The sequence below is a fragment of the Schistocerca gregaria genome, chromosome 4 (genome assembly GCF_023897955.1).
Source record: "Schistocerca gregaria isolate iqSchGreg1 chromosome 4, iqSchGreg1.2, whole genome shotgun sequence".
Taxonomy (NCBI): domain Eukaryota; kingdom Metazoa; phylum Arthropoda; class Insecta; order Orthoptera; family Acrididae; genus Schistocerca; species Schistocerca gregaria.
In genome coordinates, this window is record NC_064923.1 from 302,415,252 (window position 1) to 302,431,080 (window position 15,829).

General features: G+C 39.2%; 1 protein-coding gene across 1 annotated transcript in view; it reads right to left on the minus strand.

Moving 5' to 3' along the window:
• Nucleotides 1-15,829, minus strand: part of LOC126366010 (exosome RNA helicase MTR4) — a 94,839-nt gene that overhangs the window by 12,785 nt on the left and 66,225 nt on the right. Inside the window, exons 11-14 of the mRNA XM_050008854.1 lie at nt 11,337-11,654; nt 10,938-11,126; nt 6,023-6,186; nt 1,701-1,863 (exon numbers count right to left, since the gene is read on the minus strand). Of these exons, the coding sequence (XP_049864811.1) occupies nt 1,701-1,863; nt 6,023-6,186; nt 10,938-11,126; nt 11,337-11,654 (834 nt within the window). The remainder of the gene's footprint in view (nt 1-1,700; nt 1,864-6,022; nt 6,187-10,937; nt 11,127-11,336; nt 11,655-15,829) is intronic.

A 15,829-nucleotide genomic window follows, 5' to 3' on the forward strand; every position in this document is an offset into this window, starting at 1 on the left:
TATCAGGTCACCACTGCTGCAATTATTGCAGCATTGGAAAAAATCTTTGCTCTTGAAAGCACACAACCCACCTTGGTTTCTAATTAAGGAACAGCATTTACCTCCCATGACCAAGAATTGTTTTAGCATCCAAAATGAGATTCAACCTTAGCACTGTGCCTTTTTGCTATGTCTCACACAGCCATATGGACACTTTATCAAACCTTCCAAAACCCAGCTCTGCGAGGCAATGATGTCTAACACTGCTGCTAATGCCCTCTGTAGTTTTCTAACACTTTGATCAAGACACACAGCTCGGTGGAGTGGCTCCATGACAGACCTTGTCACACCCTCTTGGATATATTGCGCAAACTGTCAGCAAATGCTATCACCAAGGCCTCTCCCTTCTGTGTGGACCCATTTCTCCAGGCTTCACCCACCAGAACACACAGCACAATCTCTGTCTGTCACAGGTCTAAGAAGTATACTTTGTTGTCACTGCTTGGGGGATTCAGTGACATCACCCATTGCCGCTATGCAAACTGAACTAGTCACTCAACGTTATTACAAGCCAATAGTGACATTACCCTCCTCTGTCACTTTTATTTCGAGTTTCCAACACAAGATACTCCAATCCCATATTTATATCCAACACAAGATACTCTAATCCCATCCCCACAGTGTAGGCTTTTATGTCATTATTTTATGTCCTTTGTAATCATTTTACTGAAAAAGGTGTTTTCCAACAACAACACAAACCAACCATAGACTATGTGAAATTTTACATTCAAGTTCCATTCACTACAAATTTAATCTACACCACCTGTTATAAATTAGTTATCACAGTCGATTGCTACAGCAGTATCTCAATATTGTACCACCAGACGTTTATAGCAACTAGCTATGCAGCAATCAATTCATTTGAAGAATAAATTATTTTGCTTGTTTTGAGATTTGTCTGCAAAGAAATTATCGATCGGATCTTACCAGAACCATCCACACTCACTGGAAAATTAATTACTGAACTACAAGTGTATGATAGATTGTATTCCTAGAGCATTTTTCCTCTGACAATCCTTCAGAAAATTTACAATGAAATAATTAGAAATCATTAACAGCTGTTTTCTGCCTAACAGCCTGCATAACAAAGAATCGTGGTGTCTAACAAACTGTTCAGAAGTTTCATAGTGGGGATCTGTACACATTTAAAATTTACTTATTATATATATATATATATATATATATATATATATATATATATATATATATATATATATATATATATATATCCCCCTCTCCATTTGTAGCACTGCAATATTTGAAACCAATCAGTTGTGTCACATTTCACTACTGAAACACACTTGTCTGTGTCACAATTCGTGGGTTTTCTACTGGAGGTTTATTTAGCACATCAACTCACTGGGTGCAAATGAAACAGTTATCAAGGAGAGGTTCATCTGGACAGCACAGTAGGTTATCCAACTCTGATACAGAGGGAGTTGGTATGCACTTGTCTTCCTCTGGCCCAAAAATTGACTCACTCGGCTTAATACAGAATCCAAAGCCTACAAAAGCTTGAGATATTTCACAAAGACACAGTACTTACAAAGGTGAAAAGGCAATCATTACAACACAACAACAAGAAGTAAATCTTTCAGTCATCTAACCACATAATATACTGAGAAATATGCAACAAAATGTTATACGAATTATATTGATACCTGCATTTGTCTTAAGGGACCAGCTAACTCTTCTGACCTCTTTGGCATTTCCGAACTCTTCTCATCACACACAAAACAACTCAAAAGTGCAACAGACTGTGGTACTGAAAGGTCATTGAACATGCCATTGAATATCATTTCTGTCATAAGCAGTTCATCCCCACTGAAAATGTAAAACAGATGGTTTAGAATGCGAATGAAATAACGAGAACCAAATGATATTGTGTAAAGACTGAATTTCTAACTAAATAAAAAGAGTTAACAGCAGAAGATGAAAACTTAACTGTCTTAACACAAGTTTTGACAAAGGATGTATTGCCTCTGACTGGAAATAGTAAATTCCAGAGAAGATTTGCGAGCCACTGCTAGACAGGTTTCAGTTGTTCATTATAACTTTTTTGAAAATCCTATAATAGTGATACTACGAGGGGTATTCAATAAGTAATGCAAGACTTTTTTACTCAGCAAATTTTCACTAAAAGATGCAGAATTTGTTGTGGGACATCGTGAAGTTCCAATAGATGGAGGCGCTATATGTTCCTTTAAAATGGCATCTGTAATGGAGGTGCATTCCAAGCAGAGGACTGTCATTGAGTTTCTTTTGGCAGAAAACCAGAGCATATTCATAGGCGCTTGCAGAATGTCTATGGAGATCTGCCAGTGGACAAAAGTATGGAAAGTCGTTGGGCAAGGTGTCTGTCATCAACGCAACATCGCACAAACCTGTCAGATTTCTTGCCTGCAGGCCGGCCACATACAGTTGTAACTCCTGCAATGCTGGAACGTGTAGCCACACTAATTCAAAGTGATAGGCAGATCGCAATCAAACACCTCAGTCCACAGCTGGGCATTCCTGTTGGCATTGCAGACACACTCATCCGCCAGTTCGATTACTCAAAGTGTGTGCCCACTGGGTTCCTCGTCGCCTAACAGAAGACCATAAAGAGCAACAAAGGACCATCTGTGCAGAATTGCTTGCACATTACAGGGCTGATCACAGGTGATGAAACATGGGTTCATCACTTTTAACTGGTAACAAAACGGCAATCCATGGAGTCCACCACAGAACATCTCCTACAAAGAAAAAGTTCAAGGCTGCACCCTCAGCCAGTAAAGTCATGCCAATGGTCTTCTGGGACTCTTAAAGAGTTTGATGTCCTCCATCTTGGTTTAACAAGTGTGCTGTGATATCCTCAGGAAATAGCAGAAATGACTTCACACCTTAGAGCAGCTCACAAAACTTCACTGGACTGCTCTTCTTTATCCTCCCCACAGCCCAATCTTGTGCCTTCTGACTTAAGTCTGTTTGGCCCAATGATGGGGATTTGAATCCTCCAGTTTCAAAATTCGAATCCTGTGTCTCACCACTGTGTCATCACTCAGTAAAGGAATACCGCAGACTAGGTTCACCGAGAGCAATACGTACTTCACAAGTGCTTAAAATCAAGGCTGCTGACCTACATACAAATGTGGTAAGGTGATGATCAGTGACATCCCGTGCACTGAAAGCATCTCTATGTACCCCATGTTAATGGGTAATGTGAGACTGTTGTCATAGGTGAACTGTAGTGTCACAGTTTATAAACATAGTGATGAAATGGGTACTGGTGAAACCTTTTCAGCAATGAAAGGCTTTTTAGTCCCATATAACTTTTAACCTCATAACGGCATGTCATACATCTCAAGTTTGAGATAGTATGTCCATGCAGGTTTTAAACTAACCATGATTTGGTAAGATTACTGGAAGGACTGGACAAAAATGTAGACAGCATTTCATTCTGTAGTAACAGCTTTGGCATGAAGTTCATCTACTCTCCATTAAACGTTCAACAAATGTATTGAACAGCATATTCACTAGTCATTGTCCTTCTGATGCATTTGGATTTAAACTGACTTTACAAAAATAGGTGTCTATGCTTTAAGAAATTACTTGCAAGATGAGGTATTGTCTGTCTGACACACAATCTTTTGATGAGAGAACTGGAACTCCCTACTTCACTCTTAAATGATCCAAGCAATAAGTTATTAAAAAGACTTGACTAGGTGTGCAAATGATAGTGATTTGTATCAAAAGAAAATTAATTTCAGAAAACTGTAAAATTACAATGACACTATGGTTGAGCAATACTTGCCTTCAACAGGTGATATTCCAAGTATTGTTGACAGATACATTTAAAAGTGGAAAAAAAGGTTTATTTTATCTTTATTTTCTTCCCCTCTCTTTTTGGTTTCTGTCTTTTCCAATTTCCTCCTAGTTCTTTACTGAACCTTCATTCCACCTCTTCTTTCCCCTTATTTTAATCAATCCTTACTTCTCTCTCTACCTCATCACCTCTGGACTAATGTTGGAAAAATGCTTACGTATGTACTATGTCTGACCTATTTTCTCCAACGCATCCCTCTTCGCCTTCATCTTTCCTTGCCCTCACAGCATATGGGGTCTCTCTCAAACCTGTGGCTGGACTAAACTGCTGCTCCTTTTCAACTTCCCTCAACTTATCAGTCTCCTTTCTCATAAGTTTTATCTGCAGTACATGGAATTTCATTTACTGATGGAATGTACTGATTAATCATTTTGTCTCCTAGTAATAGGCATCTGTGTTTGAAATTACTGCCTATTACTAGGAGACAAAATGATTAATCAGTACATTCCATCAGTAAATGAAATTCCATGTACTGCAGATAAAACTTAGGAGAAGAAGACTGGCAAGTTGAGGGAAGTTGAAAAGGAGGAGCAGTTTAGTGCAGCCACAGGTTTGAGAGAGACCCCATATGCTGTGAGGGCAAGGGAAGATGAAGGTGAAGAGGGATGCATTGGAGAAAAGAGGTCAGACATAGTACATACGTAAGCATTTTTCCAACATTAGTCCAGAGGTGATGGGGTAGAAATTTCAAACACAGATGCAGAATTTTAGTGTATTACACATCCATGTAAATGCCATTACTAGAATGTTACAATACATAACAAAATACTCCCTTTATCAGAAAAGTTCCAGGACAGTTTTCTTAGTTCTGGGTTAGCCATACTAAATAAGAACAAATGTTCTTTTATGTTACCTGGTATGTGTGCATCCTTGAAATGACACTGGCCATGTTTCTGCGCAAACTCACTAGGTGAGAGGGCAGTGCTTAAAAACACACTGTTTGGGTTCTTGCTGCATTAGTTATGGTGACACAACGGATGCTGACTGCAAGCAAAGAGCAAATATTAACTTCTGCGTAAAGCTCGGGAAAGCCCCTAGTGAAATATGGATAATGGTTAAGCAAATATTTGGAGGTGAAGTACTTTCAGGAATTCGTGCTTTCGAGTGACACAAAAGTTTTCGTGAAGGCAGAGATTCAGTGTAAGACAATCCCAGACCTAGTCGCCCATCTACAGCACATACCAGTGCAAATTTAGAGCTTATAAGGCAGTTATTGCAAGAAGACAGTCATGTAACTGTAAGTGCACTATCAGAAGAACTAAATTTGAATCGAGATGTGTGTAATAATATTTTACGTAAAGATTTAGAGAAATGGAAACTTAATGCAAAACTTGTCCCTCACATACTAACAGATGAACAGAACGAGGAAAGACAAAGAATTTCTGCTGAGCTACTGGATAGAGCCAGACTGATCCAGCATTTCTGTCAAAGGTTATTGCTGGTGTGAAAGTTGGTTCTACCAGTATGACCCTCACACAAAGTGTCAAAATGGTGAATGGTGGAGTCCTGGATCACCAGTCTCAAAAAAAGTCAAATGACACCTTTCGAGAACAAGCTCACTTTGATTGGCTCACCATGAGTATGTTCCTCCAGGTCAGTGAACCAAACTAATTACATCTAAGTCTTGAAATGTTTGCAAATACACTATTCGACATCGCCACTCTGATTTGTGGCACTCTCAGGGCTAGTTCTTACTGCATGGCAATGCTAGACTCCACACTGCTTTAACTGTTATTGAGTATCTGGTCAGATATTCTGTCTGTTATTACCATCCAACATCTGCCATATACGCCCGAGCTCTCACCCTGTGATTTTTTCTTGTTTCCGTGAGTGAAAAGGTGACAGATAGAAATGCTTTAAACATTTAGCAGACATCCAACGGGCGTGATAAATGAGTTTCCCTGCATCACAGTTGACAATTTCTGTTTGCTTCCAAAACCTCCGGAAATGCTGGCAACACCCTTTCCTGGATCTTTTCCGATAAAGGGAATAATCTCCCATCTTGTCATCTGACAGAGAACTTTATGTGGCTTTGTATGGAGAGACTGCATATCAAACAAAATTGCCAACACCACTCCCAATCTATTGTTCTGGTATAGACTTCTTAGGAATTCTTACCTGCTCAGTTCACATGCAACTCTTCCCTTCATTTCAATTACATCAGTAGCTGTACAATAGCCTAACCTTCTTAAAACTCTTTTCCTACACTTAAGTTCATCCATCTGCAGTAATGATTTTGCTTGCTTCAATTCTTGTTTAACAGCCTTCAGCTCCTCAGCGACCTGGGAATACAAATTATTTTTACATACAAAGCAATTTCAATTTGTGCAAGACACAATATTAGCTTTCTCTTTTAAGGCAGTTAATTATTTTCCTGATTTCATCATTGCATATACTGCACTGCTTTTTCTTTAGAACTGACTGTATTGAATCTCTCAGTCATATTTAGAAAATGATTATTAAAGGGGTTTGCTGTATGCTTGGTGACATGGACAATTTAGTCATTATCTTTAATCGCCGATACGCTTTTCCTCTCTAACTATTCTCCACACTGATTAGATTTTATTTTTAGAATTACAAACATTTTTCATGACTTGAAAGCTTTTAGATTTTTTTTATTCCTCTTCTCACTCAAACAATACCTATAAAATGAAAAAAGTTGTACATCTGCGTTTATCCTGATCTTTTTATAATATTATTAAATAAACAATACCGCATGAATGACTTATGAGATTCTGTAGACTTGCATATCTGACTCAGCGCACTTGTTGTTACCGCACATGTGTCAAATTTTCAATTCTTTATAGTGAAAATTAAACTGTATTAACTACCATAAGAGGTCCAAATTTGGTAGTACTAATATAAAGGACATGGGAAGAGAAATAATGCAGAATCAATTCAATTGAGACAATTTTAATGTGCTGCTATGGTACACCATAGAATTACATGCCGGTACTATTATTGCTACAAAATGGGCTGAATATGGTGCTCATCAGTGTCCAGAAGAGCCCGAAAGTGCAGGATTGCATTCTGCACAGCACAACAAAGCATGTCAGTAGGTATACTGCCTACCTCTCTTGATAAGATACGCTTCAGAGCAGCACGTGTGAATGTTCCCCTTACAAACCCTGTCCTTCAGGTAGCCCCACAAGCAGAGAAATCACAGGGTGTACGACTTAGGTGATCATCCAGCCAAGCATTTGGGAACGACTGATTGATAATTTGATTGTTTCCAAATGTGTTTTGGAGAAGCACGTGAACTTCACATGTAATGTGCGGTTGAGTTAAAAGCGTCTCTCTCCTGTAGGGCAGGTATGACATGCTGGCGAAGAATACCGCAGTAAGGCAGACCAGTCACACTGCAAGTCTTTGGTCCTTAAGTGCCAACCTGTTCAAAAAAGAATGGGGCCAATGATGGACATAGCCATGAAACCACACCATACAGTGACACATTCACCATACAGAGAAACTCTATGCATAGTGACTGGAGGTGGAGATTCCCACATTCGCCAATTCTGTGCGGTCACCTAGCCTGTCAGAGAGAAATGAGCTTCATCTGTCCATAGGATGGTCCAGAGCTAGCCCTCATCAATATTCAATCCTTGTGAAAAAGCAGAGAAGGAAGTCAACATGTCGTCGTGCATCCTGTGGTGCAAGCTGCTGTACAATATGGATCTTGTATGGATACCATTTGAGAATGGTTCGATGACACAGCACAAGCAATGCCTGATGATCAGGAATTTCACACAGCATTGTCTGCTATAGTAACAGGGATTTCATCAACAACCTGCAGTGCAACCGGGCATCAGCCTCGATTTCATCAACAACCTGCGGTGCAACCGGGCATCAGCCTCTTCCCAGAGCAACGCCCAGTTCTCCAGTTGATTCATAATTCTTCATCATGCTTCGCACAGCAGGTGGAGAAACAGAATCCTTCTGTAATCCTTTCAGCCGGTGATATTCTCAAAGTACAGCTGCAGCATTACTGTTGTGATAAAAGAGCTTCACCAATAATGCCCTGCTCCTTTTGTCCAAGCTCACGTTGACACGTCAACAAGTGCACTGATCTGGTCAGGTGTGTAAGACTATGAATCACAATGACCGATCACGCCACCCAGTGGCCACGGTTGGAACTGGTCAGTGGCACTGTGATGCATAGAAATCATGCATCTCATACTCTGGACATTAATGTCACCAAGTTTGGTACTAGTACGGTAATTAGTTTCCATGTAATAATGTGTTAGACAGGTAAAATTTAATTATAACCACCCAGTAATGTGTGAAAGGAGAGTGCAGAATAGTGAACGAACTTCATTATGCTAAGCTTGCTTAAAATGTTAGAAATAAAAATTATGACATAGAAAACCAGATCATATTTAGCCGTATATATATGTAAAATTAACAAAATGTCAACAAATAGTAAGTTACAACCAAGAAAAGATTACTGTAGTAAAATCAAATACATACACTGTGAGATAATTTAAATAATAAGACCAGAGGGATTCCTTTTTTCATTTTAGAAAGAGGGGCGTGGAGAGAGTTGGAGGTAGGGGGGTGCAGGGGGAGAAAAGAAAATGTCTACATTAGAAAAAAACACAACATATCTGAGAAACTGTGAGCATCAAAACTTCAAGAAGTACACTAACATCAGAACAGAGAAGAAACAGAGTACTACCAGCATTAACAGATGAAGATAATGACATACCCAACAACCACATGGAAGATCAAGCCACTTCCGCAACATTAATGAAATTGGGGCTCTAAAACCATCAACAAAATTTCTATTTTTTTAATTGCACTCTTTCATTCAGAATGGATCTATCTTTGTGAGAAAACTGTTAAAAATTTCTCATTCTTATAACAGGTCAAGCCTTATGGAGGTGAAATTTTACAGATGCCTTTCGACTATATTTTAACATACCTCTGCTACAACATGTAACCTACTAAGTTCAAATAATTTTTGTATTTGTAATGAATTATTACAACAAGTTTAGGTTATGACTATTTTCCACCTGAAAAGCAGCTTTTATAAACATCGAAACTACGGTCAAGAGGTTTAAATAAACTTTCCACTTTGCAGTTGATTGGCTGATTATTATTATTATTATTATTATTATTATTACTATTCACAGAGATTTCATCCTACAGGTGCTGCTCCAGGCACGTACAATATTTTAAAATCTTAATTTTTTAATAGGTGATAGTTAAAACTTTCTGACTATCCACTGTAAAGCATTTTAACTACCCTATTTTATACAATCAAGCCAAGACATACCGTATTTACTCGAATCTAAGCCGCACCTGAAAAATGATACTCTAAATCAAGGAAAAAAAAAATTTCCTGAATCTAAGCCGCACCTGAAATTTGACACTCGAAATTCAAGGAGAGAGAAAAGTCTTAGGCCGCACCTCCAAATCTAAACTAAGTTGGTCTATTGCAATATGAGACATAATTTAGGTCGAATGAATGACGATACAGCTACAGTAGTTTGGTTCAAGTCGTAAGCTTAGCAGTTAAGATTTACCAGATAGCCATAGCTATGCGTCAGGCGCTCCGTCCGTATTTATATGGATACCCTTCCTTTTTCACGTGCTTCATCTGGTTTGAATCGGTAGCTTATTTTTCTTTGATCTGATAATTGCTGTTCTCTTTGTTATAGGTGTTTATGTCACTCTAAGCTGAAAATGCATTATTGTACTGTGTCATGCATTGTTTGTCACATTCTGATAATGAGTGTTTTTGACCTTTTGCCGCTCACGGCATGGCTTGCTTTTGTGCGCGCTACTGCCGCTTACAATAAAAAGAAGAGGAATTGTCTCATTAGCGAAACAATGACAAGAGACTGCTATTTGTTGTTACTTACACTACTGCTTTCTTTGATAATGATCAACAAGAACCAAATAATATACCGTGTATGATAGATGTTCCGAATGAGAGTTTAGCTAAAATTTTTCTCCGTTTGAAAATCTTTGCCGATGCCTCTTTTGTACATTACATTCTGCACAGAAATTAGAGTCATCTTAGATTTAAAAATGTAGTCAATTGCCGTGCTTCATTTCAGATTGTATCACTATTAGGCACAAGAATAATACGAATATAAACATGACATGATATGTATATTCTTCAGTACTTTCTGTTGTCTCACACTAGTTTCATAGGTTATAAGGCAGACAGGATTTTAATGAGATAGCAGCAAACATGAAAGAATACATGGCAAAATGTTTATATTCTTATTATTCTTATGATGAAGAGAATACTGCATGTGATTCACAATTCATAAAAGTTCCTATTAGCAACCATCTTTTCTCACAGGTAGGAGAAAATTTGGGACGTAGAGTTGGCCATATTGACAAACATCCCAAACAATCTTGCCAGTCAGATTTTCGTAGTAAATTGAAATGAACAATATGGAATTTGTATTTACTTCGTTGGATAATGTATGAAAATGCAGTGGTCGAAACTCGGGACGGAGAAAAAAGCTCGTCTTCCACTTTTTTTTTTAATTTATTTACTGACGCAGAGGTTTTGGCGCCAGTATTTACCTTTGAGCCTGCAAAGCATGTCTGTGTAGCGCTACATACATTCGGCGGCAGAAGTTAGTTGTGGCGGCACCTACCAATAATTTTCAGAACTTGCGCTTACTTTGCACTAGATTCTAAGCAACAGGTGGTTTTTTGGATTACAAAAACAGTAAAAAAAGTGTGGCTTAGATTCGAGTAAATACGGTATACAGAATGTAAATAAGCACAATAGATAGAGACTACTTGTGTTTGTCAGGGTATAGTACCACATACTAGTGTGTGTTTCTTCCTACATCTGTTTCAATGATATCCAGATAGAGTGTGTGTGGGGGCGCACGCGCGCACACACACAGGTGGGGGGTTAGAATAAGTAGTAAGATAAGCAGCAGAAGCAAATTTCATCTGGATACCTCTCTTTTCAAAGTAATCAATGGTCAGTTGCCTACAACAGGGAATGACACTTTGACAAGACAACAATTCTGAATTATACATATCTCATAAATATTATTACCTGGTACTTCTTCTCATACATAGCATACAGTTCATCTAAATCTGGATCTTCATGCAGTGGGTGAGCATACAGCCTTTCCTCAAACGCTGTAATCTTTTTAACAACATCTTCAAAGATGTTATCCTTTATGTGCATGTCTGTAATTGGATTCAAAAGTGGTATGCCTTTTGGAAACCGTCTCTTCACTTCCTATGAGGAAAGTTACATAAGATAAATTATTCATTCTGAAAGATGAGAATGAAAAAAATAAACAATTTAAAATAAGAACTTGCTCTTCATCACTTTTAATTATTTGATTGGAACTATATTCCTTATATTGAACTGTAATTTATCATAAAATGGATGCTTTACATAAAAAACCTTTCAAGTGGAATTAAAACACTAACATAAAATATGTACCTGGATTGTTTTCAGAACAGATTTCCTATTATCTGGGGGTCGTAAATCTTTTGGATAATACAAACGGAGAGAACTTATTTTTGATATCAATGTGTGCAGAACTGGAACAACTTCAACCTCTCCAGCCTCTCCTTCTGGGCACGGCTTGGGCTGGCCCGAGGCTGCTCCACCAGTCCCTTCAGCTACATGAAGCAAAACATCCACAACTATGGTGGGTGCATTCATAGGATTGCCCTTCTTCTTTCCTGGAGTAGCCTCACCTTCCTTCTTGAAATTAATAATAATACCCCATTCAAATTCTTCATCTTCGTTTTTTACCTAAAATTGAAACACTGTGATCAGATGACATTTTATTTTGTAAGAGTATAAAGTATTTGTATCCATTCTCAGGAACATCAATAGTTTACTACTACAAAACGTAAGATCATCTGATTTACTAACAAAATTTGCAAAATATGATCAACATCCTGAAGTCAAAGAGAAAACGAAAAACATAATAATCTTGAGATGATTTTTGTTTATGAAAGCTCATACGTTATCCATGAGCTCACCATCTCCAGCATTGTCGACAGGGCCGACTGCGCCCCTTTGGTACAGAGCTGAGAGGAGGGTCTGAATCAGAGGCTCAGACAGTTCTGTGACCGTGTAGGCTGCAGATTCCTCAACTTGTGCCATAGGGTGGTTGGGTTTCGGATTCTGCTAAATAGGTCAGGTGTCCACTACACACAAGAGGCGGCTACACTGGTAGCAGGGGCCATGTGGTGTGGAATGGACAGTTTTTTAAAGTTAGACAGTCTTGGGAAAGATCAAAAAGAGCTCCAGTATCAAAGGGTACAGGGAAAAGAACCGACGAGAATCGACCAAGCAATAGTCTTTATTTTAGTTGTAAATTATTGTAGCTGTGTTGGAAAAGTACCAGAGCTTCAAGTGCCGATAGAAAGCACTGAAGCTGAAATCGTTATAGGAACAGAAAGCTGGCGGAAGCCGGAAATACGAGGGTCGGTCAAAAAGTAATGCCTCCCATTTTTTTTCTACTTAAAAAAATTAAGTTAAGTGAAAAATTTGAATTTGGCGCCATTCCTCAAACCTTCTTCTGCAATCCACTGCAGTAGTAACTTTCTGTGTCAACAGGTGGCAGCACAGCAGAAGTTTGTAAGATGGCCGACATCGATGTTCGTTTGAGACAGCGTTGTGTGATTGAATTCTTGAATGCAGAAGGTGAAACGCCCATACGCATTCATGAAAGACTGAAGAAGGTGTATGGTGTTGTGACAGTGGATGTCATCACTGTTAGACGATGGGTTCGTCGTTGTAAGGAAGCTGAAGGGCAAACACCGTTGACTGACGAAAAGCAGAGCGGCAGGCCGGTGAGTGCAGTGACTCCACACAACATTCAGTAAGTTGATGACATCATTCGTGGTGACCGTCGGGTGACTGCAGATGAAGTGTGTCGCATTATTTCTCTTAGTAAAGGCAGTGTGATCACGATTATTAAACAATTGGGGTACTCAAAAGTTTGTGCACGGTGGGTTCCAAGAATGTTAACCGATCAGAATAAAGAGGCAAGGAAGACAATAGCCTCCCAACACTTGCAGCGCTTCCGTTTGGAGGGAGATGAGTTTCTGAAAAAAATTGTGACCGGGGACGAAACATGGGTGCATCTTTTTGAACCCGAATCAAAGAGGCAGTCAATGGAGTGGCGTCACACAAGCTCGCCGAGGAAGAAAAAATTCAAAACTGTGCGATCGGCAGGGAAAGTTATGGCAACAGTTTTCTGGGATACAGAGGGTGTGATTCTGGTTGATTTTTTGGAGCAGGGATGCACAATAAATTCTGTTCAATACGTCACAACCCTCAAAAAACTTAAAGCACGTCTTCAGCGAGTTCGCCCAACAAAATCAATGGCAGATGTTCTTCTTTTGCATGACAATGCAAGACCACACACTAGTCGTCACACCTCTGACGAGATTGTCAAAATTGGATGGGAAGTTTTGCCTCATCCCCCATGCAGCCCTGACCTGGCACCATCAGACTTCCATCTGTTTGGGCCACTAAAAGAAGCTCATCGTGGGATTCATTTTGAAGATGAGGAGGCCGTCAAAACATCCGTGCGTCAATGGCTTAGGAAGCAGAGCTGTGATTTTTACCGTGCTGGGATACATGCCCTTGTTCAAAGATGGACCAAAACTGTAGAGATGGGCGGAGATTACATTGAAAAATGATAAAATGATCCTCAATGTTGTGGTTTTCAACCTATGTAATTGCATTTAAATTTCCTGACAATTAAACGTAGAAAAAAGAATAGGAGGCATTACTTTTTGACTGACCCTCGTAAATTCTGCCAAAATTTTTACAGAGGCACAAACCTTGTTCAGAAAGGATAGATTAAATAAAGTAGGTGGTGGTGTGCGTGTCTGTTGGTAGTAGTTTATCTTGTAGTGAAGTTGAAATAGATAGTTCCTGCAATTTACTATGGGTAGAGGTTATACTCAACAGCCGTACCAAAATAATAATTAGCTCCAGAAAGAGATTTTCACTGTGCAGCAGAGTGTGCGCTAATATGAAACTTCCTGACAGATTAAAACTGTGTGCCCGACCAAGACTCGAACTCGGGACTTTTGCCTTTCGCGGGCAAGTGCTCTACCATCTGAGCTACTGAAGCACGACTCACGCCCGGTCCTCACAGCTTTACTTCTGCCAGCATCTCGTCTCCTACCTTCCAAACTTTAGAGCACTTGCCCGAGAAAGGCAAAGGTCCCGTGTTCGAGTCTCGGTCGGGCACACAGTTTTAATCTGCCAGGAAGTTTCAATCATTAGCTCCCTCTACGGACCCCCCCCCCCCCCCCCCCCCCCCCAACTCAGATGATATAATAGCTGAACGCTTCAAAGAAAATTTGAATCTCATTACAAATAAGTACCCCACTCATACAGTTATAATTGATAGAGACTTCAATCTACCCTCGATTTGTTGGCGAAAATACACGTTCAAAGCCAGTGGTAGACAGAAAACATCTTCCGAAATCGTACTAAATGCTTTCTCTGAGAATTTCTTTGAACAATTAGTTCATGAGCCACATGAATTGTAAATGGTTACGAAAACACACATGCCATCTTAGCCACAAATGATCATGATCTAATAGAGCACGTCATGAAGGATACAGCGATTAGTGAACACAAGGTCATTGTAGCGATGCTCAAAACCGTATCAACCAAAACCACTAAAAATAAACGCAAAATATATATATTTAAAACAGCAGATAAAAATTCGCTTGATTGTTGCAGAAGCAATGAAAAAAGCATGCCAAATTTAGAAGAATGCAAAATCCTCAATACTGGCTAAGTTTCACGGAAGCTCGAAATTTAGTGCGGATGTCAATGTGAGATGCTTTTAACAGTTTCCACACTGAAACATTGTCTCAAAATACGGTAGAAAACCCAAAGAGATTCTGGTCGTATGTAAACTACACCAATGACAAAAAACAGTCAATACCATCACTGCGTGATAGTGATGGAAATGTTACCGATGATGGTGCCACTAAAGCAGAGTTACTAAATACAGTTTTCCGTAATTCCTTCACAAAAGAAAACGAAGTAAATATTCCAGAATTCGAAACCAGAACAGCTATTAGCATGAGTGATATAAAAGTAGATATCTCAGCTGTTGTTAAACAACTCAAATCACTTAAGAAAGGCAAGTCTTCCGGTCCAGATGGTATACCAATCAGGTTTCTTTCAAAGTATGCAGACACAATAGCGGCTTTCTTAGCAATCCTATACAACTGCTCACTTGACAAAAGGTCTATTCCGGAGGACTGGAAAGTAGCACAGGTCACACTAATATTCAAGAAAGGAAATAGGAGTAATCCATTGAATTACAGACCCATATCACTGACATCAATTTGCAGTAGGATTTTGAAGCATATACTGTACTCTAACATTACAAATCACCATGAAGAAAATGACTTATTGATAAATAACAAACACGAATTCAGAAAATATCGTTCTTGTGCAACACAGCTAGCTCTTTATTTCCATGAAGTAATGAGTTCTGTTGACAAGGGAGCTCAGATTGATCCCATATTCCTAGATTTCCCGAAGGCTTTGATACCACTCCTCACAAACGACTATTAATCAAATTGTGTGCATATATAGTATTGTCTCAGTTGTGTGACTGGATTCGTGATTTCCTCTCAGAGAGGTCAGAGTTCGTAGCGAGAGATGGTAAATCATCGAGTGGAACAGAAGTGATATCTGGCACTCTGCAAGGTAGTGTCATAGGCGCTCTGCTGTTCTTGATTTATTTAAATGATCTAGGTGCTAATCAGAGCAGCCCCCGCAGATTGGTTGCAGATGATGCTGTAACCATCTTTACTCGGATGATGAATTCCAATTACAAAATGATCTAGAGAGAATTTCGGTATGGTGCAAAAAGTGGCAAGTAACACTAGACAAAGGAAAGCACAAGGTCATCCACTTGGGTACTAAAAGAAATC